At 42.5% G+C, this 20,694-nt stretch overlaps 2 protein-coding genes across 6 annotated transcripts in view; one reads left to right on the top strand and one right to left on the bottom strand.

Annotated features, from left to right (window-relative positions):
* Positions 1 to 20,694, top strand: part of BRF1 (BRF1 general transcription factor IIIB subunit) — a 338,242-nt gene that overhangs the window by 126,821 nt on the left and 190,727 nt on the right. The gene's annotated exons all lie outside the window — the stretch shown is intronic.
* On the bottom strand, positions 5,636 to 11,235 carry BTBD6 (BTB domain containing 6). Of its 3 annotated transcripts, none has more exons than XM_073570633.1 (5): positions 11,091 to 11,235; positions 9,605 to 9,884; positions 7,498 to 7,588; positions 7,278 to 7,396; positions 5,636 to 7,072 (listed from the first exon to the last, which is right to left on the bottom strand). In XM_073570633.1, exons 2-5 carry the CDS (start codon positions 9,793 to 9,795, stop codon positions 6,040 to 6,042), a joined length of 1,434 nt encoding a protein of 477 aa, XP_073426734.1. In that variant the 5' UTR covers positions 9,796 to 9,884; positions 11,091 to 11,235; the 3' UTR covers positions 5,636 to 6,039. The 3 variants fall into 3 exon arrangements, with proteins under 3 accessions (XP_073426734.1, XP_073426730.1, XP_073426724.1); XM_073570629.1 differs by lacking the exon at positions 11,091 to 11,235 and adding an exon at positions 10,190 to 10,490; XM_073570623.1 differs by lacking the exon at positions 11,091 to 11,235 and having other exon boundaries at positions 9,605 to 10,491.

Here is a 20,694-nt window from a genome sequence, read left to right as displayed (position 1 = left end):
TGGCCGATTGTTTGGCCTATAGCGATCTCTCGCGCCTCTTCCATACACAGGAGCGCTCATCTGGGTGTTCTCTTGAGAGAGACACTTCCAGACTCTCAAAAGGATCGACAGTCTGAAATCAGTCATGCTGGATCCTTTTCTCCATCAGAAAGGAGATCCTTCTAACCACTAGACTGTTGGCCCGATACTACCTATGTCGGCAGGTTTGGCGCTACTTTACTGTAATGATTATGGAAGCCTTTAAAGGTTTCTCCACGACTTTTATACAGAGGTCATCAATATAAAAATAGGTCATCAACATAAAACTAGTGGAGCAACCCTTTAAGCTTTACCATGCCTGGGGGCACCCAGCGCTCTTTGTGACAGACCTGATCCTGCTAAATGTGAAGCCCAGGACCATGCACCGTATATTTATGGCATGTAGCTCTTAGCAGGTTAAAGGGGCTTTCTAAGATGTAAAAAATGAAACGAGAGAAAATGAATAACCAAACACAAAAAGGGGCCGTGTGTAGAAAAAAAAAAATCAGTTTCCTAATATAATCTCCCACTGTTGCAGCATCTAGCTACCTATAAAACTGGTGTGAATAGCGGGTGGTGTGAGCGGAGACTTGGATCCATCACATTCTATTTTCCATTGATGTTTATACATCTACATCCTGGCGTGTAATAGTAGCTGCATGATACAGGTTCAGTGTGAGCGGTGCTCGAGCAGAACATATCAGATCACTTAAAATGAAAAATCCAAAGCCATCGTTTACTTAGCCTAATTATGTCACGCTCCATTACCCCCAGTTTCATCAAACGTGCCGCTATTTGCTCAGATCACAAAATCATTTGCAGAATTCGAAAATATCACGGCCTATCAATTCTCTGATAAGATTTATATCAGATAGAAAATAAACATGTAATTCAACAGTTGTGCTGCCAAATAACTCATTGTGCGCCATTTATCCTACTCTTTCTGGAAGTAATGGAGTTTAAGAGGAATCTATTAGTGAAAAGCAGGTTAATCCTTCAATAACGGCTAAATTCACACTGACGACTGTGGGTTCTGCTTCTAATACATATGTTCAATGTATCCACAGTCCTTTATTCATCAAACGAAAGCCAGAAAGTTGTGCTTTTGGCATTCTTCAAGTCGATATACATTAGTATATTTTTCGTTTCAGCAGTCTGCTGCCCACAGATATAGAAATAAGTTTACGGCGAGTTAGGCTGTGTGCACACGTTACAGATTTTTTACGCGGTTTTAGACTTGTGGAATTGCATAAAATCTGCAGTGTAGTACAGTACCAATGATAGTCAATGGGAATTTGAGAATTGGTGTGCACATGCTGCGGAATAATCCGCACGGATTCGAAGCATTTTATTTTCCGCAGCTTGTCAATTCTTAGTGCGGAAACACAACGTTTCTGCATCCATTGACTATACATTGAGTAAGGCAAATCCGCACATCAAAAAACACATGACAATCCGCAATAAATCCGCAAGTAATCCACAAGAAATCCGCATCAATTCCACATGAAATCCGCAGGCATTTTGGCATGGTTTTTCTGCCAAGAGCTGCAGATTCTGTGCAGAAAACTCCGTAGGCCAATCCACAACGTGTGTGACGAGGAAGATTGTGTAATATATTCTGGTGTCGGACTATACAGTGGCATACATCAGAGGTATAAGTGAAGATCACTCTGACATATGCTGCACACTGCAGTGTCAATAGACCCTTAGGCTATGTGCCCACATTGCAGAAATGCTGCGGAAATGTCCGCAGCATTTCCGCAACTCCCCGCCGCGGGTAAAACACATGCGGAATTCACATGCATTTTCCCGCAAAACACAAGCGTTTTGCAAGCATTTTTATCTTGCAGAATGCTAGCGCTTTTCCAAGCAATTTGAAGCATCGCTTGGAGAAGTGATTGACAGGTTGGTCACACTTGTCAAGCATAGTGCTTGACAAGTGTGACCAACTTTTTACTATTGATGCTCCCTATGCAGCATCAAGAGTAAAAGATATAATGTTAAAAATAATAAAAATAGGGATATACTTACCCTCCATTGTCCCCCAGAGTCGTCCCGCCCCTCATTGACGCTGCCGGCAACTTCGTTCCTAGGGATGCCTTGCGACAATGATCTCTGATGACGTAGCATCACGCGAGACCGCTATGTCATTCGCGCAATACATCCCTGGGAACGGAAGAAGCTGGCTGAGAGGTGGGAAGGCTCCGGGAGCCGACAGAGGGTAAGTATATCCCTACTTTTTATTTTAATTCTATTTTTTACAGGGATATGGTACCCAAGGCATGGAGGAGAGTCTCCTCTCCTCCAGACCCTGGGTACCATCCGCACATGACAAGGCCCCATGCGTAAAGTGAGCATTTCAATGCAATCCTATGGCGGCGGAATCCTCGCGATTCCGCAGAAATAATGAACTTGATTCCGCAGCATGGGACATCAACTGCGGAATCCCATAGGATTGCATGGGGATGCGTTTTATTAGCGTTTCTGCTGCAGCGGAAATGCATAACAAACGCAACGTGGGCACACAGCCTTTGAGTAACGAAACGTGTGCTGTTATATATTGTATGTTGTGTGTTCTCTTAATTGCAAATAGATCGGTGGGGGTCTTCCTTCTGAGACCCACTCAAAAGCCTTGGAGAGATGCACAGGAGACGAGGAGCAAATAGAGCGGGGAACAGATGCAGTAGAAAGAATAGGTTTTTGATTGCCTCCGTACGCTTCTGTCTACTTAGCCACGCACCTCTGGCTGCGTTGAAGAGCCATTGCTGGGGGTCTTAGAAACCAAACCCCCACGAATCTACTTGCAATTAAGAGAACAGCATATAAATAATAAATGCTTAGGTACTCTTTAACAGTATTGGTTAGACAGTTACTTTGCATAAGGACATCGGAGATGTTCGAAATATTAGAATGGGCATCTGTTTGTGCGCTCAATATGGTGAAGAGTCCAGAGGAGAATTTGTCAGGCAATGGTACTTCTATAGTCAGAGTTGTCTCTGCATTTGGCCCTAGAGTGCCACTCTATGGCACAGTACTAAACACCTGCCCTCCCTCACAATACCATGCAGGGAACCATGTTAAATGGAGAACCATGAAGCTTTTTCAATTCCACTGTGTTTTCATAGTGTCTGTCATATACCGCTTTGTCATCCTTTGATTTTTTTTTTTTTTTTTAAAGAAATTGTCAATCCCATATCTATATGAAATGTGCCTTGACTACCCAATCATTGGTAGAATTAACCTGTTTGGCTTCATTTCCCTCATGGAGATATTGCAATTGTTACCATCCACCTTTCGTGTCTCCACTATTTCCTCCTAGATTGTAAGCTTGCGAGCAGGGCCCCCATTCCTCTTGGTATCTGTTTTGGTCTATGTGATTATTGTTTTGCTTAATGTCTATTGTCTGTACAAGTCCACTCTAACATGTAAAGTGCTGCTGAAATTATTATTGCAAGAGACATTAATTATTTGATGGTGATGGACCAAGCATGGTCTCCAGTGCTGTCCCCAAATACCCCAGCATCAGGTCCAATTTTGGAGAATTGCACAAGTTAAATAATTTTTGTCAAGCATTGTCTTGACTTTTAGGGCTGGTGTTGACACATTGCTCAAAAGGAAGTAGTGCTCATTACAGCAGTGCTCCGCTTTCATCATTTCATAGGGGATGGGGCAGAGAACCCCTTTTTAAGATGGCCATGCGTGAACTTCAATACTGTTATAATAAGTAATGCAATGCTTTGAAGAATTGTAGCGTATTCTTGGTGTTCTGCCGGCCTATTGGTTTTTCTGCTTGGCATTTAGAGGCAAATGTTTTTGGTCCAAATAGATCTAATAATTCCAGGACAAGTGGTTACTTAGTCAAGTAATTGCTAGAATTTAATATCTATTTATGGACTTATCTAACCCCCCCAAAAACGCTGTGTAATGTGTTCATTCATTTGGAATTCAATGTTGTAAAACTTGGTTACCAGCAGGTTCACCACCAGAATTATCTTTAATGCAGCTTGGCAGATAAATAGATTCATTTCGGCAAATTTCTCATATTTAGGGGCATGCCACGAATTTCTGCGTGTCTTTTATGAGCAGTAGACCTCAGATGGCACAGATTATCTCACAGGAAAACAAAAGGATGGATTGGCAATCAACTTGTTTTATTGCTCCCTCCCCCTCTGAGATCATCTGACAGGAAAGGTTTTTGGTAATTCTAGCTGAAATTGGAGGTTACCAAGTAAAGGCCCCCATAAACATTAGATGAAAGTCGATCAAACCCATTGACTATCTGAAGTATATGGCAGATTTCCAATGATGTCGGTGCAGAGAAGGATCAGATAGTTGGGAGTTTCAGTGCCTGACCTTTTTTTCTTTTAAGAGAGATATATCGACAGTGGTTTTCTCCTCTCCCCCATTGTAAACACTTGAACGTTCGGCTGACTCAAGTGCTTATATTATGGGGAAATCTGGAGTCATTCTTTTATCTAATGTGATTGGACTCCTTTCTGTTTTTTAAATGTACCCCAATGAAATTTTGGCCATTTCCTGCAGTCCGCTATGTTAATTAGTGTTGAGCAAATGTGCTCAGATAACGTGAGTATTTTGGGCATGCTTGTATAATATGTTTGAGTACCCGTGGCTGCATGATTTGCGGCTGTCAGACAGTCACAACACGTGTTGTGTCTAACAGGGCAAAACATGCAGCTGCAGGGACTCGAGCATGTTATTTGAGCATGCCCAAGATAGATAACATCCGGGCACATTCGCTGATCAATACTGTTAATAATTTCTCTATAGCATCATTCTGCAGCCTCTTATCACTGCTGATTGTTCACTAGTTCAAGACCAGGTACCATTTTACCCGTTACTCACATTGTATTTTTGCCTTTTAACACAATACATGGGTCTTATTTTTAATTTTTTGCTGATATTGAGGGGAAATTGTAAAGACTAAAAAATTGTCTATTTTTCATCTTTTTTTAATCTGATTCTTTTTTTCTTAACCTCGCAGGGCTAGAAACAGCAGTTTGTACTGGCAGTTGTTTTGTTTTAGTCTTGTGTTTTTTCCCCACCTTTTTCCCACTTTAAAGACCTTTAGGGGGCATTTTAACATATTAGTACATTCTTTTCATTGCTGATTTCCCCTGTAGCTGGGGATGGTTTTATTAGCCCCAGTTACAGTGAAAAGTCAGACTCCTAGATGAATAGTAGAGCTGATTGGGTCTCTTTGGACCCAGCAACTCCTGTTGCCTCCCTACACCTAGTGATCACATGACTGTTGGGTCCAGGGGAGGAAGCATCGTCATCGCTTCCCAATCTGTATACAATGATCAAAATGGTATATATGGTAATAATCACTCACACCTGCATAATCTGGTGCAAGTGGCTTACCGTACATTGACGTTTTATGCCGTCAGTGCAAAGTAAAGCGTGGACTGACGTTTATAGTCTACAGGCTGTCCAGAAGTAGATAAGCTACCAGGATCACTGATGTTGCTGATTTTATGACACTGACTCACAAATAATGCATAGAAACATGCACACGGTTCACTGAATACAACAACCCTTGACGGATGAAATATGTATGACGTACAGAAACGCATAAATGACATAGACAAGGCAGAGGTCGGGTATAAGTAAAAATCTTTTATGTAACCTATTTAATCGCTGCTCGTTTGCTGAGCAAGCTAAATTTTACCAAGTTATCTATATACAAAATAAATGCACATTATGTGCAGATTTCTTTACCATTTCCCCTGCATGGAGCAGTTTTAATATCTCAAATAGATTATAAATAAATAAAATAAAATTAAACTCTAAAAGCAATCCTTCAGGTGGATTTTCGACAGCCCGTTTGTTACATTCCATACAGTTTACAAGAACAGATTTACTCTTGACCCTTTTTCAGTGCATGGCAGGACAACCAGGGAGTGGAAAAAGGGGCGAGCTATCATATTGCAGGCTGCTCTAGAAAAAAAAAAAAAAAAGAGGCGTCGATGTGCTTTAGCAGTAGTCGGGAGGTGAAACGCGTCATGCATAAAAGATCAGCTCTGGAATTTGCCCCCCTTGTACCCCAGTCCCGTTGGTACTGTCCGATGAGCACTGAAATTGGAAAGTCACTTTCCCGCACTGCACTTCCGTCATGCCCTCTTGCCCAAAGTAACTGAGTTCGTTTCCGTCCAGGATGGCACTGACAGTGTAAAACGTGTCCTGCTCCACCTGCACGGGGTGCTCAAACCAGACGGAAAAAGTGTTGCTACAACCATCGGAGACAAATTTAGTCAGATTTTGAGCAAGGACAACCCCTTGCCTTTTCAGTTCAATTTTGACACTATATTCTGCTTTACCACAGCTCGATCCGTATAGCCCAAGTCCCGCAATAAATATCCTTTTGTCTACCGCAAACTGGATGCTGTCACAACGTCCCCTGTATCTCCACTGGTTACTGCGGTAGGCTGAAGACTGGAATCTGTGGCATCTTTGAGGTGCAAGACCCTTCCTTTTAACGAGTGGGAACTCTAGCTGGGGTTTGTTAGCAGCAGTGTACCACAAGAAAATGCTGCGCGTCTCCTCCAAGGTTAAAATGTCTGACTGGGCAGCCCCATTGGCAAATTCCTCTAAAGTCATGGTGGGAATCCGTACCAAGTACAATGCTTTTCCCAGTACATTCCTCTTGTTTGTAGGCGTCACCATCAGGCCTTGTCGTTTGCACTCTGCCTCAGCCCAATTCAAAACTGCTTCGAAAACAACGTCTTCTTTAGTGTTAAGCGTTTCCCGGGTCACGATAATCTCTAGGGTGGGAAGATCGATCTCACAGAAGCCCTCTGACTTCAGCGCCAATTCAGCCTGTGCATCAATCACTTCCCAGCAACGCAAAGTCAGATCCGGCTCCTCGAAGAGACGGCTTTGAGAAAGTAAGACGCATGCGTTTTTAGCCTCTAGGCTAGTCTCAAGAAAGTTCACACAGGCCTTGGCCAGCGCGGGCACAATATACTTCTTGGCAGCATAGAGCGTTGCAAGCACAGTGTCCGCTTCCAGGTCAATTTCGTCACTATACAAGTACCTAAGGAAAAGAACAAGAGTAAAACATTTGCTCAAAAAAATTCTCTGATTAAAATGTGTTTTTTTTTTTTTGTGGTTTTCAAGAACAGCTATTTTACCAACCGTTCTGAGAGCGAGCCATTAATGCCAGTCAGAATATGCATATTTTATAAGCTTTCATGTTTGCTGCCGTATTTCTTTTCCAATTCTTTAATGACCTCACTTACTTTAAAAGGATTAAAAAAGCAGCAGGTTCCACATCCGGAATATGGATTTCAGATTTAACCTCCGCTAGATCTCCATAAAACATGGCATAAAACACTGAACTCCCAACGGCCAAAATATACTGGAAATGGAAAAAAAAAAAATCAAATTTTAATTTTGCAAATCGTAAAAAAAAAGCGTTTGTATTTTTCACAATTTTGCAAAGGGAAGGGTTCAACGTACCTTGTGAGCTGGGACTTTCTTGCAGGCCCCGACCGGCCCCACAATGAAGTGCACATCAGCCATTAGCTCGTTGTTGAACATCAGTGCATTCCTAAAGGGAAAATATATACATATGTATTTAGCCGGAAGAGCTCAACAAGAATACTCCAGTCTAAATCCAACGACAAAGGCTGACGCGAGCGTCTCTAATTGAAATGGCCTTCCCTTTCTATGTAAATGATGGGATGAAAGAGATGACACATCCTTTTCATAGGCGTACAAGAAAGGTCTGCTCAGTTTAATCTGCGGAGATTTCAACTTTTGTCGACATTTTGCTGCAGTCGGTTTGTCTCCTACGATTGTCAGCTACCTTGTACCGGCCCTATATGGGTTAATCATGCTAATCTGAGGGATTTTTCTGAGGATTCGTTGATATTCTCCATGGCTTTACTTTAGATTACTGGAAATGAAATCTAATAGAACCATAGCTTTGCCTGGAAAGCATTTTTTTTAAATGCAGTTGTCTATCCAGAGAGTCAAGTGAGCAGAAGTGATGCGATCAACTAGCTTCTTGCCTAAAATAAAAAATTGCCTTCTAGCTTGACTGCATGACTGGTAATGCAAGAATATGGGCAGTGAAGACCCTGGAAATGCCACATTTTCCTGTACGATCACTATATTTTGTGCAATACATGAAACAGAAATCTATCATGGTGTGCATCATTCACAATCGACGACCTCATTATATGCACAGAACAAACCGGAAGACCCCCTGCCATATTCACATTCTCACGACTGGGTGGCCTATTGAAAATGTGACACTGTGGCGGAAAAAAAAATGGTACTTAAGATCAATGGCTGTGCAGCAATCCATGGTGGCGAATGGGTTGGTCTTTTACTCTTGTCAAGACATCAACAAGAAAAATCCATCTCCTTTCATATTCTGTTATTGGAGAGTGGTTTAGTATTGCAGAAAGAGCTCTACTTGCGTTATATGACCCATTGCCGCTCTGGTTGGTCCTGACAGCTCTGCAGTGAGGAATCCCCCTATCTGTATCACAATGCTTAAACCATGTCCTGTTCCTGCTGATGCTCCTTGCAGATTAGCAATGGCTGAGTGCATGAGCTGCCTGCTAACTCATTGCAGCTTCGGTGGGGGATGCCTGTCGGCTGAATACGTGCAGGACCTGCATATGGTACCAACGGTTTTAGCTCGTGTTGGGGTATTTGCGTTGACTAGAGATTAGATCCGTTGCTCACTTCTGTTGTTCATTACAAGCTCCTTTCTGAACTCATAAGTCCCATACATTATCTGATAGAGCATTGGACCAATGGTGGTCTGACCCCCGTACTAGGTAGCTAGGATAATAGATGAGCAAGGATATGTCTGGTATCCTAAGGAAGACAGTCTATATTGGCACCAAGTTATTGTCCCCCACTGTGATGTTTGCGGTTTCCCCCGATTCTGAGATAGTAAAGGATAAGTTATGTAGCTGCAGTTTGATAGATTCCCTTATGATTGCACCATCATGGATTGTTAATCCCAGTGTCTATAACACTTCACTGTAAATCTGGCATAAGGATTAGCTAGATCTGTGGCTGCTGTCCTGTCGGTAGGCAATAGCCTTCTACTAGCAGTGTTTGTATGTTATAGCGCTGTTACTGCAGTGTCATTGGCACGCATGGTTGACACATCAGGATCTGTAACCCCTGTGTGTTAAGTGCCAGGCTCATCTACCTTTGACTACGGTACACTGCGAGGCTCGGGTACCTTTTACTACGGTACACACCAAGGCTCGGGTACCTTTGACTACGGTGCACACCAAGACTCAAGTAGCTTTGACTTCGGTGCACACCAAGACTCGAGTAGCTTTGACTTCGGTGCACACCAAGACTCGAGTAGCTATGACTTTGGTGCACTGCAATGCTTGTTACCTTTGACTATGATGCTGAGCACTTCTGCATTTGGTACCCCCACCCCACTCTGACTTCAAATAATGACTGCAGTATCCCATGATTGCCCTGAAAAGTTAGTTCCCTTGTGCATGCACGTTGGTTGCTATCGGGGCTCTTCTAGGGCTGATCTATGGGTGCCAGGCTGTGGCTGCAGGGGGCACTGTGTTCTCACCTCTCCCTCAGGGTCGGGTGGAAGGACTGCCAGTTGGTGCTCTCGATGTTGTTGTTGTTCAGGTTCTGTAGTTGCGGTGGTGGTGCGTTCTGCTGGATCTGGAGGGCGTTTTTCTTGGCCGTGACCGCAGCTGCGTTATTACTGTTGGCGATATTCGTGTTTGCACTAGCAGGGTAAAGCTCTGCAGCCATCTTCCTCTTGAGAGCCAGAGGCACTATCTCATAGCATGCTTGCACCTTGCCGTTAGCCCGGGCGCTCTTTTTAGACTTCTTTAAGGTCTCTGGAAGCAGAAGAAAGAAAGTCAAACACTTCATGATCCTGCCATTCAGGCAGCCTGGGTCTAGTGGCATGGGCAAGGGGAAAAAACTAGCAAGAGCTCCTCTTTTGTAAGCATCAGTCACGAACGCTGTGATTTAACTTCCAAAGTCACCAGGATTAAATTCGTCCAAAAGCAAAAAATAAAAGAAGAAAAAACACCATGCAGTTATGTAATTGACCTCGGTGACGTGCACACCAATACAATCCACGGGGAGCAGTCACAAGCTGCGGCACCCATAGGGGAAAGTAAACCAAATGCCCAGTTACCAGCTGCTCCGGCGGTCTCGGTTATATCCAGGGCTCCTCTGGGTGCAGCAGGTAGAAGTTCCTTTGCTGCCTGCCACGCATTATAAGGATGCCTTGGTGGCCAGTGTGGGTGCCACAGCTGCCAGTGGTGCAGGCGGCGCCTCCTCCCCACCTCTCTCCAGTGTGTGCTGCTGGCTTCAGGCTCTACGTGTAGATGTGGAGAGAATTGGGCAAGGCTTGAGCTCAAATAGCAAGCTGGGGCTGCTGACGTCAGGAGGGTGGGAGCCAATCACAGGGGCTAGTCCTTGCCATTCACAGCAGCAGCCCTTGCACCAACAAGCCTCTGTGTGTGCAGCTTAGCCTGGGAGAGAGGTGGGAGGACTCTGTAACCTCCCTCCCTTCATCAGACAATATGTCATTCTTCTGTACTCCCACCCAAAGCCCCTGATCATCAATCCAAGTGCACAGGATAAGCCCATAACAGAGGAAGGGGATGCACTCTGCATGGACAAAGTGCAGATGAGCTGCACATACTGACTGCTGGGAACCAGCCAAACATCCAGCAGGACTGAGCACAATGCAGAGTTCATAAGTGCAAAATAGTGGGGTGCAGCAGCAACATCCGCTAAGCCAGGTATACGTTGACCTCTTGCTACATTCATTCTCATCAGGGTGCAAGAGAGCAGGGTACATGCACAGAGTCTTAGCCAAGAAAAAAATGATACATGTTGCAATGGAATTGCAGGGATTAAAGTTTACAGAGATACATGCAGCAATTAATACACATTTGCAAAGTTTAGCTACAAAAAGGAAGATCCCTCCCTCCCCTCCCTATAAACACACATCTGGCAGTGGTGGGAAAATCGCTGCATATGCCAGCCTGCAGCATTGCCCAGCCCATGCCCACGTCCCCCCATGGTACCTCTATGGAGCTAGCAGCTGATCTCTGTATCCACACTTATACACAGGAAAGTTTGCAGAGCAGGATCGTTCATGGAGTGCGGAGCCATGATTGTGGAAGTGGCAGGAAGACTGAGAGGGGCGGACTCCAGGCAGCAGCTCTTCCTCCTCTGTGCACACATCTGGGGTGGCCGGTTCCACTGGTGGCCAACAGAGGGCGCCCGCACTACTGAACATCAGTGCAAAAGTTCTCTGCTTGGGACTCCTAAATGCAGACTTACAACCTGCAAGCTGAAGCTCACATTGTTTTTTTTATTACACGTTTTTATATCTTATGTATTTTTTTATTAACTTTTGGAACAACGCGTTTATTTCAGTCAAATAGTAAAACAACGCAATTTTACTTGTGACAAACCATTAGACTGCTGTTATTGCTGCCACAGTGGCTGTCACCCAGCTTTCTCAGAGTCCTGACTTTCTGCAGCGTGGGAGACAAGGTTTTGTTTCTTCTGCAAGGATTTAGGTTTGAGACAAAGGAAAATAAACACCAAAGGTTATGACACTTGCAGGAAATTGGCTTGTGTGTAATGAAACATTAGATCCTGGAGCAAAAACCATCAATGCACATTTAAAGTAAAACAGTTCTTACTCATTATTATACACCAATTATGAAGCCGATGGAATCGGAGGTTTGGCCTACCAGCTCCACAGTCCTGGTTTTCTTCAAACAGCGCCACATTGATCGACAGGTTGTGAGTGATATTGCAACACAGTCACTTCAATGGAGGCCTGACCCATAGACCTGCTGTTAGTTGAAGACCGCGGCAACAACGATGGAGTCTACTTGCATTGAATACATTGAAATGTCTTTGTTTTTAGTTTGTACATTTGTTTCATTGGAAGTGTCACCCAGCTTTATTTGTATCCTGAAGGGCAAATCTGCCCCGGATTTCAGTTATATTGGAAACAAAAGGGGCATGTACAAATCTTCACAAAGTAATACCTTTACTGTGTTTTGCAATTATGTGCAATCTTCAGCAATGGAGGATTTCTCCTCTTATTACGGTACATTCGTACTAGCATTATATTGCAGAGAACTTAGAGGTCCGAATAAAATACCTCCGGTCCTAAAGGGACTGCAGTGAGCTCTTAAGCGCCCCCCACATTGCTACTGACGAGAGGCGGCGTAGCATGAATATTTCATCCGCTACAAGTCTTCCACCCCCTAGATCCCCACAGTGCTGCTGCAGTTCAGTAGCTTTGATAATCCTGTCATGGTGTGCAATGACTTCAATACCCGTCTATGCATAACTAGGTCAATTAAAAAAAAAATATGGCAATACCTGATAAGAAGCAAGATGAGGAGGTACGGAATAGATCATCTGTCGGGTCTGATTGTGCATTCTCTGCAAGTCACGGACATGGAGGAAACGGGGGAGAGCAAGATGGATCAATAGGACAGGAAAGGCTGAGGAGATTGATCATTTAAAATTGTAGCTTTATTACTGTGTTTGCCATTAGTTATATCCTAATACTGTAGACAAAAAAGGGTATGTTCACATGCCGCATTTTATCTTGCGGGAAAAAAACGCAGTGTTTTACAGTAGCAGCTAAAATGTTCTAAAATCTCATGCACACGGTGCATTTTTAAAACTGCAGCATGTCAATTCTTTCAGAGTTTGTTTGCATTTTTTAACTCATTTAATTGAATGGGTGAAAAACAAATATAAAAAATTTGCAAATTTTGTAATGTGAAGCAGTTTTGCATGAAAATTTTGGCAAATTGACTACGACTCTTAATTCCTCCATCATGGGACAGAAGGGAATGGAGACCATCAGAAAAATTAAACTGTTGGCCAATCTTGCCGAAAGTGATGCGATCTGATGCGTGTGGTCACCTTCGCTGGCTCTTCTGGATACTTTCATACATGGTCGGAATCGCCGCAGGGGTTTCCGCTGCCAATATTCAGCACATTTGACACCAAATGACGCACCATCGCTGTGGAAATGCTGCACATGACCCGCATATGTCGCTCTTCAGCTTGCTAGTAATGAAATCCATGGTGAAAAAAAACAATTGGCAGACGCTGGATATCAAATCCACAGCGGTACCCAATTTTTCTGGGGATATGCTGTTTTGGGTGAGATGTTATCAAAGTGTTGCTACTGTGATAACAATCGGAAATATCCACTGCAACAAAATTTTTGTTATTTAAAAAAAAACAAAAGAAAACGAAAGACAATTTCAAAACTACACATGTACATTTAGAACATTTATATTTTGCTTAAATCCAAGATTTTAGATTAGTGGATTTACACTTAAGACAATTTGTGTTTTTTTTGTTCTTCTTGCACTAATTGTCTTAAATAAGAGACACATGAGCCCTGGTGTAAATCTCAGCTGGTGTCTCCTTACCTCCCCCTCTGCCATGACCCCATCCATATTCCTAATTATCCATGCTTGTCAAGAATAGACAGTGACGATTATGTATGGTGTACAGTAATGGGGGATTGTAGGTACAGTTCTGTTTTTTTTTTTTTTTTCCTTTTACCAGCTCTAGATTTTTCAACTTCTTTTTTAGACCAAAAGTAAAAAGCTTTTCTGTTCTTATCTTGATCATTGATGGATTGGATGGAATGTTTTTCCAGTGTGCCCACTATAATCATGCAGGAGAAAGTGAAACAATCTTATTGCTTAGGACCACAATCTACAGTCAGAAGTGTCCAGGTATGGATAGACAAGCTCTTCTTAAAGGTACTGTCACACTTAGCGATGCACCAGCGATCCCGACCAGCGATATGACGCGGTAAGGATCGCTGGTACATGGCTAAGTGGTCGCTAGTGAGCTGCCACACAGGCAGATCTCACCAGCGACATAGCAGCAGTCGGGGGTCGCTACTTACCTGTCACACTAGGCGATCCTGCGTCCTCTCGCCCGGCTCCACGCTCGTCGCTCGTCTCTCCACAGGAAGCGCCGCAGGAAGCTGACGACGAGAAAAAGTCCAGCCTGTTCTCGCGCGATCAGTGATAAGCAGCGGGGGAGCGGGTTGTAGGTAAGTATCACACACAGCGATATCGCTAGCAATATCGCTATAACGTCACAAGTTATAGCGATATTGCTAGCGATATCGCTTAGTTTGACAGGCCCTTTAGACCTGATTGTTCTATATTCAACATCTGATTTATTATCTAGTAAGGGGGTCATTATTATTGTTTTGCATAGAAGCATATTAATATTCTTTGGCATCCATCTTTGCTTTCCCTATAGAGAGTGGTTTTTATGCGGGTATTATTAGCGCAAATTCCTGTTGTATTTGTAATGATTTATTATCTGCTTGTTAATATTTTCAGTGTTTCTGGATCCCTCTAGTGACCAGAGTCATAACCGCAGTGTTATTGTGTTTTACTTTCACTTTGCTTGTGCCTTTCCCTCCATTGCAGTGCATTCTGGTAAGCTTTTGCAGTGCATTCTGGTAAGGTTGCAATGTATCCTGGTAGCCTTTGCAAAGGATTATGGTTAGTTCAGCCTGCATTTCCCTCCAGCTCTCCATTTTCCTTCTGCCTGTATCCAATTCCTGTCACATGTTAGCCTAGTTAATTAGTCCTTCCCCTAGTTAGCTATTAGTCCAGATGTTGATTCATATTGTATTATGTATATAAGAATTTCTGATGTACCCTGTATTGACTGAGTGTGTTTATATGTTTGCTTGTAGTTTCACCACGCATCAATATACCATCACAGTCAATAAAGCACAGATTCAACTACAGTCTCCTTATTGGACCCCAGTATAGCGGTTTAGCTGCCTGTAGAGCTACATGAATTCTGCTTCATTTAGTGAGTACAGAACACTGATATATTGGGCACAGTATGTTGGGAAATCTTACTCAGTTTTTCTTTTCTACCCTATGTAGGGGCGATTTGCCCCAAAAATAGGAATTGGTACTTATCCCAACCCTTTTACCGGCAGCTTTAGTATGCCGACATATGAAACATGGGTGAGACAGAAGTGAGCAAGGCTTCCTTTACCATATGGGCCAATATAGACCTGCAGAAGTAACCCAGAAGCTTGAGAAGAATAAGGCATGTTGAGCACTCGTTTGCTGTTTGAGGGCTAAGGGCATTGGGTTGGAGATACCGTGTTTGCACAAAGTTTCTACTTTCATCATGTTTGGTGCTTGAGAACAATATCTCTACAACTTTATGGTGATAGTTTCTTCCACACCTTCCAAGCTTATTTCCCGTGATTAAAGATTGTCATGAATCAGCAGCTACGTTCTACACACCATGTTCTTCTGTGTGCTCCTTTTGGCTAAGAGCATCAGCGATGGTCGGAGCCCAGTATCCTGTAAGGACAATTAAGTTCACGATGCAGCCTGAAGCTAATTTCCTCTCCCATCCTGACAAAACAGCACTGCAGACGTTATTTTACATGAAACTTCCCCACACTTTGCCCTTCTTAATGTCACTTTCAGCCCCCTTAGGACTTATTAACCAGACCTTTTATATGGTCTTGCTAACATCATCCTGATAATGGGATTTTGTATGTACACAGTGTTAAAGCTTGTGATATTACAGCGCAATTTTCTCTGTGTATACTCCGCTTTCATTACTGGCATTGTGTCAAATTCTTACAGATAAAAGAAGACCATGTCTCCACCCTAGATATATTCATACAGTGCTAAAATCACACATGCAGATTGTTTTTGTTTTAACCAGAAGAGGATCCATCAAGAAGAAATGTTGGGGCTTATTCACACGTAGCATTTTTTTTCCATGCGGTTTTCAGTAGCGGCAAAATAAATGAGATATCTCAAATCTTATTCACTTATTCACAAAATTTTTCTTTCTTGACGTTTTTTTTTTCGGAGCTGCAAATTGTTTTTTTCAGTATTTTGGCTGTGTTTCTTTACCCAATCACTTGAATGCATTAAAAAAACACATAAAATACGCGCTTTTTGTACACAGCGGTTTTTTGGCCAGCCAACTATGATTTTCTTTTTTAAATGCTGCAAAAAAAAAGCTGGTTTCCCGTCCCTTTTCAGTTCACATTTTGCTTTACTGTAATAATTAAAAAAAAGTGATAATGTGTTTTAAACTTTATAGAAGTCATAATTATAGCTGAACAAATTTTTCAATAATCGGTTCAGATTACGTTTGACGGTGAATGTTTTTTGCAATATTCTCCGAAAGTCATTGGAGTCAATGGGAGTAGAACTGTGCAAATTTGTTTGAAAACGATCCTTAGACATAAATTCGGCATAAATAGGTAGCCAATATGCTATTACTATGGCAAATTCGGATTTGGCAAACATTTCAGAACATATTCACTCAATTCTCTGTCCATAGTCTTTTTTTAAGATTTATGGGCATCATATATGGAGGGTCTCTTACTCAGGATCCCTCTATATGACCCAAAATCAGAGCTTCTATGTACGAGGGTCTCCTTTTGGGTGATTCAAGCTATATTACTATTCATCTGAATAGCCATGGATGAAAATTGGATCCAGTGCAGTGATTAGGACCGGTCTTGGGTTTTTTTGCATTGCAAAGAAAACACAAATTCAGCTTTGTATAATTATTTGTACGGGGTTCAGAATGACCAAATAATTATAGGATTACAGCAATTCAGTGATATCCTGGAATATGGGAGCTCTTCTGGGTTACAGCACATGTTATCACTTTATCCCTATTGTGGGATCTACATTGACTGGTAAACAGCCATTGTTTGCTTAGTCTTTCCTGTTTCTCTGCCTTTCCCAGAGGTCACAAACAGGGAGGAAATCTCTGACCTTCCCAAACTCTGTTTTTTTTTGCAAAAATAAAAAGAAAGTCCATCCTGTGCACAGCTCAAAGTTTCTTGTGAAATGTTATAAATTGCTAATCATATATGATATGAAAATGAGAGAAAATATTACCGCCATCCTATACAATCTAAAAAAAAAAAAAGAAATATACTTGTGAAATTGTTGATGAAGTCCTCATCCATGTGTTCATTTATGGGATTCGGGTTCTGATTTATGAGTGCATATTCACCAATCCTATAGGGCTGATTACCTTTTATTGTATTTATGTGCTTATATTCTTACCCTAGATACAAAACTTCCTGAAAAATCTGTAGTATCCTGATTTATTGGAGGTTATATATCCCTATATAATAATTCACCTGTGCTGACATGCATGGCGGAGAGACACCAACTGTAGCTCCTGCTATCTTGATGATTAGACGATTTACATGCTGATTTACTTTTTTATTATATAACTTTTTTTTTTTTGCTTACATATGAAATGAACATTTGTATTGTGTGTTATATAGTGATAGATAATGTTAGACTCGTCTTTAGCTCATATATGTTATTATATGTTACCGTCTTGCTGACGATCTGTCCTGTCAAATTACCTGCATTACTTTGTCATATATAGGCTAAATTGTAATAAGGTAGAATTACCTGAATGTGTCATCAGAAAATGACCTATTCTCGAAATCAGGCTTTTATGTTAAATGTATGTTTGTTTGTTTTTTTGTTGTTATTTTATAATGCCTTTTCACTTTTCCATATCAATATTTAGTTACCGGTGCATGCTCATGTTCTCCCAACTTCTATTCCTCCTGAGCCCTGTATATACATGCATGCTCATGTTCACCCAACTTCTATTCCTCCTGAGCCCTGTATATACATGCATGCTCATGTTCGCCTAACTTCTATTCCTCCTGAGCCCTGTATATACATGCACGCTCATGTTCTCCCAACTTCTATTCCTCCTGAGCCCTGTATATACATGTACGCTCATGTTCACCCAACTTCTATTCCTCCTGAGCCCTGTATATACATGTACGCTCATGTTCACCCAACTTCTATTCCTCCTGAGCCCTGTATATACATGTACGCTCATGTTCACCCAGCTTCTATTCCTCCTGAGCCCTGTATATACAGGCACGTTCATGTTCAACCAACTTCTATTCCTCCTGAGCCCTGTATATACAGGCACACTCATGTTCCCCAACTTCTATTCCTCCTGATCCCTGTATATACATGCACGCTCATGTTCTCCCAATTTCTATTCCTCCTGAGCCCTGTATATACATGCACGCTCATATTCTCCCAACTTCTACTCCTCCTGAGCCCTGTGTACACATGCACGCTCATGTTCAACAAACAACTATTCCTACTGAGCCTTTTGTACACATGCATGCTCATGTTCATCCAACATCTCCTACTGAGCTCTGTGTACACATGCATGCTCATGTTTATCCAACATCTACTCCTACTGAGCTCTGTGTACACATGCATGCTCATGTTTATCCAACATCTACTCCTACTGAGCTCTGTGTACACATGCATGCTCATGTTTATCCAACATCTACTCCTACTGAGCTCTGTGTACACATGCATGCTCATGTTTATCCAACATCTACTCCTACTGAGCTCTGTGTACACATATATGCTCATGTTTATCCAACATCTACTCCTACTGAGCTCTGTGTACACATGCATGCTCATGTTTATCCAACATCTACTCCTACTGAGCTCTGTGTACACATGCATGCTCATGTTTATCCAACATCTACTCCTACTGAGCTCTGTGTACACATGCATGCTCATGTTTATCCGACATCTACTCCTACTGAGCTCTGTGTACACATGCATGCTCATGTTTATCCGACATCTACTCCTACTGAGCTCTGTGTACACATGCATGCTCATGTTTATCCGACATCTACTCCTACTGAGCTCTGTGTACACATGCATGCTCATGTTTATCCGACATCTACTCCTACTGAGCTCTGTGTACACATGCATGCTCATGTTTATCCAACATCTACTCCTACTGAGCTCTGTGTACACATGCATGCTCATGTTTATCCAACATCTACTCCTACTGAGCTCTGTGTACACATGCATGCTCATGTTTATCCAACATCTACTCCTACTGAGCTCTGTGTACACATGCATGCTCATGTTTATCCAACATCTAATCCTACTGAGCTCTGTGTACACATGCATGCTCATGTTTATCCAACATCTACTCCTACTGAGCTCTGTGTACACATGCAGGCTCATTTGCAGTCAACATATTTTTCTCCTTAGCCCAGTATACACATGCGCGCTCATGTTCAACTGACATCTATTCCTCATGAACCCTGCATACATGCTTATTTGCAACCAACATATATTTCTCCTGAGCCCTTTATGCACATGCATGCTCGTTCAGCTGACAGCCGTTCTTTCAAACCCTCCCTGTAAGGGTAAGTTTTTCTTGCATTTTTTTCTGCAGCAAAACCTGATTTCTTGGCAGGGAAGAAGCTGCGGCAAAAATGCAGGTTTAGGTGTGTTTTTGGTGCATTTTTGTTGCGGTGTGCATTTTTTTTGTCTCTCTTTGTCCATGTTATTGTCCATGACTTTCCTGCAGAAAAAACGCTGAAAATGATGATACCTGCGTTTTTGCTGTGTGTTTTTTTTTTTTTTTTTTCAACACCCATTCAAGCCAATGGGTGAAAAACGCTGAAAAAAGTGACATGCTCTATATCTAAAAGAAAGCAGCAAAGCACGAAATCCTGATGATACAAAAAATCAATGTGTGTGCATGAGATTTCGGAAATCTCATAGGCTTTGCTGGTACTGTAAAAAGCCGCTGAAAATTAGCATAAAAAATGCAGCAAAAGCGTCCAGTGTGAACATACCCTAATATTGATGAGCACGAAGGATCAGGCAAGTTGAATTCCAGCATGCCCTATCCTTCTTCTGTCCTTTGTCATCTGCTCTCATTAGGACAGAAGAGATACCCCCAGACATATTAGATGGTCTTCTTATCCTTCCGGTTACCTTTAGTGGTTTGCGCTCCTGGCGCCCTGTTGTGAATCCATCTCTGCTTCTGTTTTGTGTTGTACAGCACTGGGGAGAACATATTGCACGTAGCTTTATGGAAGTCGCCTTATCCCTGCAGTAAATACTTGGGTCTCTTCATGATATTGCCTTGTGTTTCCACAATGAGATTGGAGATAATGGCAGCATAAATCATAAAGCAATCCAGCAAAATTGCCATTTTTGTGCTACGCACAGTATTTCTTCCATTTTCCTTTCATAGGGATCACACTTTGCACTGCACATTCCGTAGTTCCCAACATTCGCTCGATCTCTTTGTTGCTGTGCCATACACTGAAGTAAATAGGTAGGTAGAAGCGGTCCGTCAGTGATCCGGCAGCTGCTCTGTGCAGATCCAGTCAGGGTTTATATAGGGCCACCGATGGAGCAAAGAGCGGATCCTAAGTAGGCATCAGCAATACCATATTTCCAGAGGACCCCTTTATAACAGTGCTTTCATCTCATGCACTTATGGCATACTTACAGGTTCACTTGCAACTGCTGGGATAGTGTCAGTACATGCATGGACCTCACTATTGACTTCCATGGGGTTATGAAAATAGTCCAGCCCAACTTCCTGGACCTTTTTTTTTTTTCCGGAACTTCCATAAAGGCCCCGTCTCACTAAGCAATCTCGGTAGCGAGATCGCTGCTGAGTCACAACTTTAGTGACGTAACAGCGATCTCACCAGCGAGATTGCTGTGTGTGACAGCGATCAGCGAGCGGCCCCCCTGCCGGTATCGCTGATCGCTGCAAGAAACC

This window comes from Dendrobates tinctorius, unplaced genomic scaffold (genome assembly GCF_039654945.1).
Source record: "Dendrobates tinctorius isolate UK_male_01 unplaced genomic scaffold, ASM3965494v1 ptg000006l, whole genome shotgun sequence".
Lineage (NCBI taxonomy): Eukaryota > Metazoa > Chordata > Amphibia > Anura > Dendrobatidae > Dendrobates > Dendrobates tinctorius.
This window is presented reverse-complemented; position numbering and strand designations above follow the sequence as displayed.

Coding starts and splice junctions, on each gene's coding strand:
- BTBD6 (XM_073570623.1), bottom strand. CDS start 9,954: ATGCCACTAGACCCAGGCTGCCTGAATGGCAGGATCATGAAGTGTTTG. Junction 7,397..7,497: donor AGAAAGTCCCAGCTCACAAG/GTACGTTGAACC, acceptor TTCCATTTCCAG/TATATTTTGGCCGTTGGGAG. Junction 7,073..7,277: donor GCTTTTTTAATCCTTTTAAA/GTAAGTGAGGTC, acceptor TCTTTTCCTTAG/GTACTTGTATAGTGACGAAA.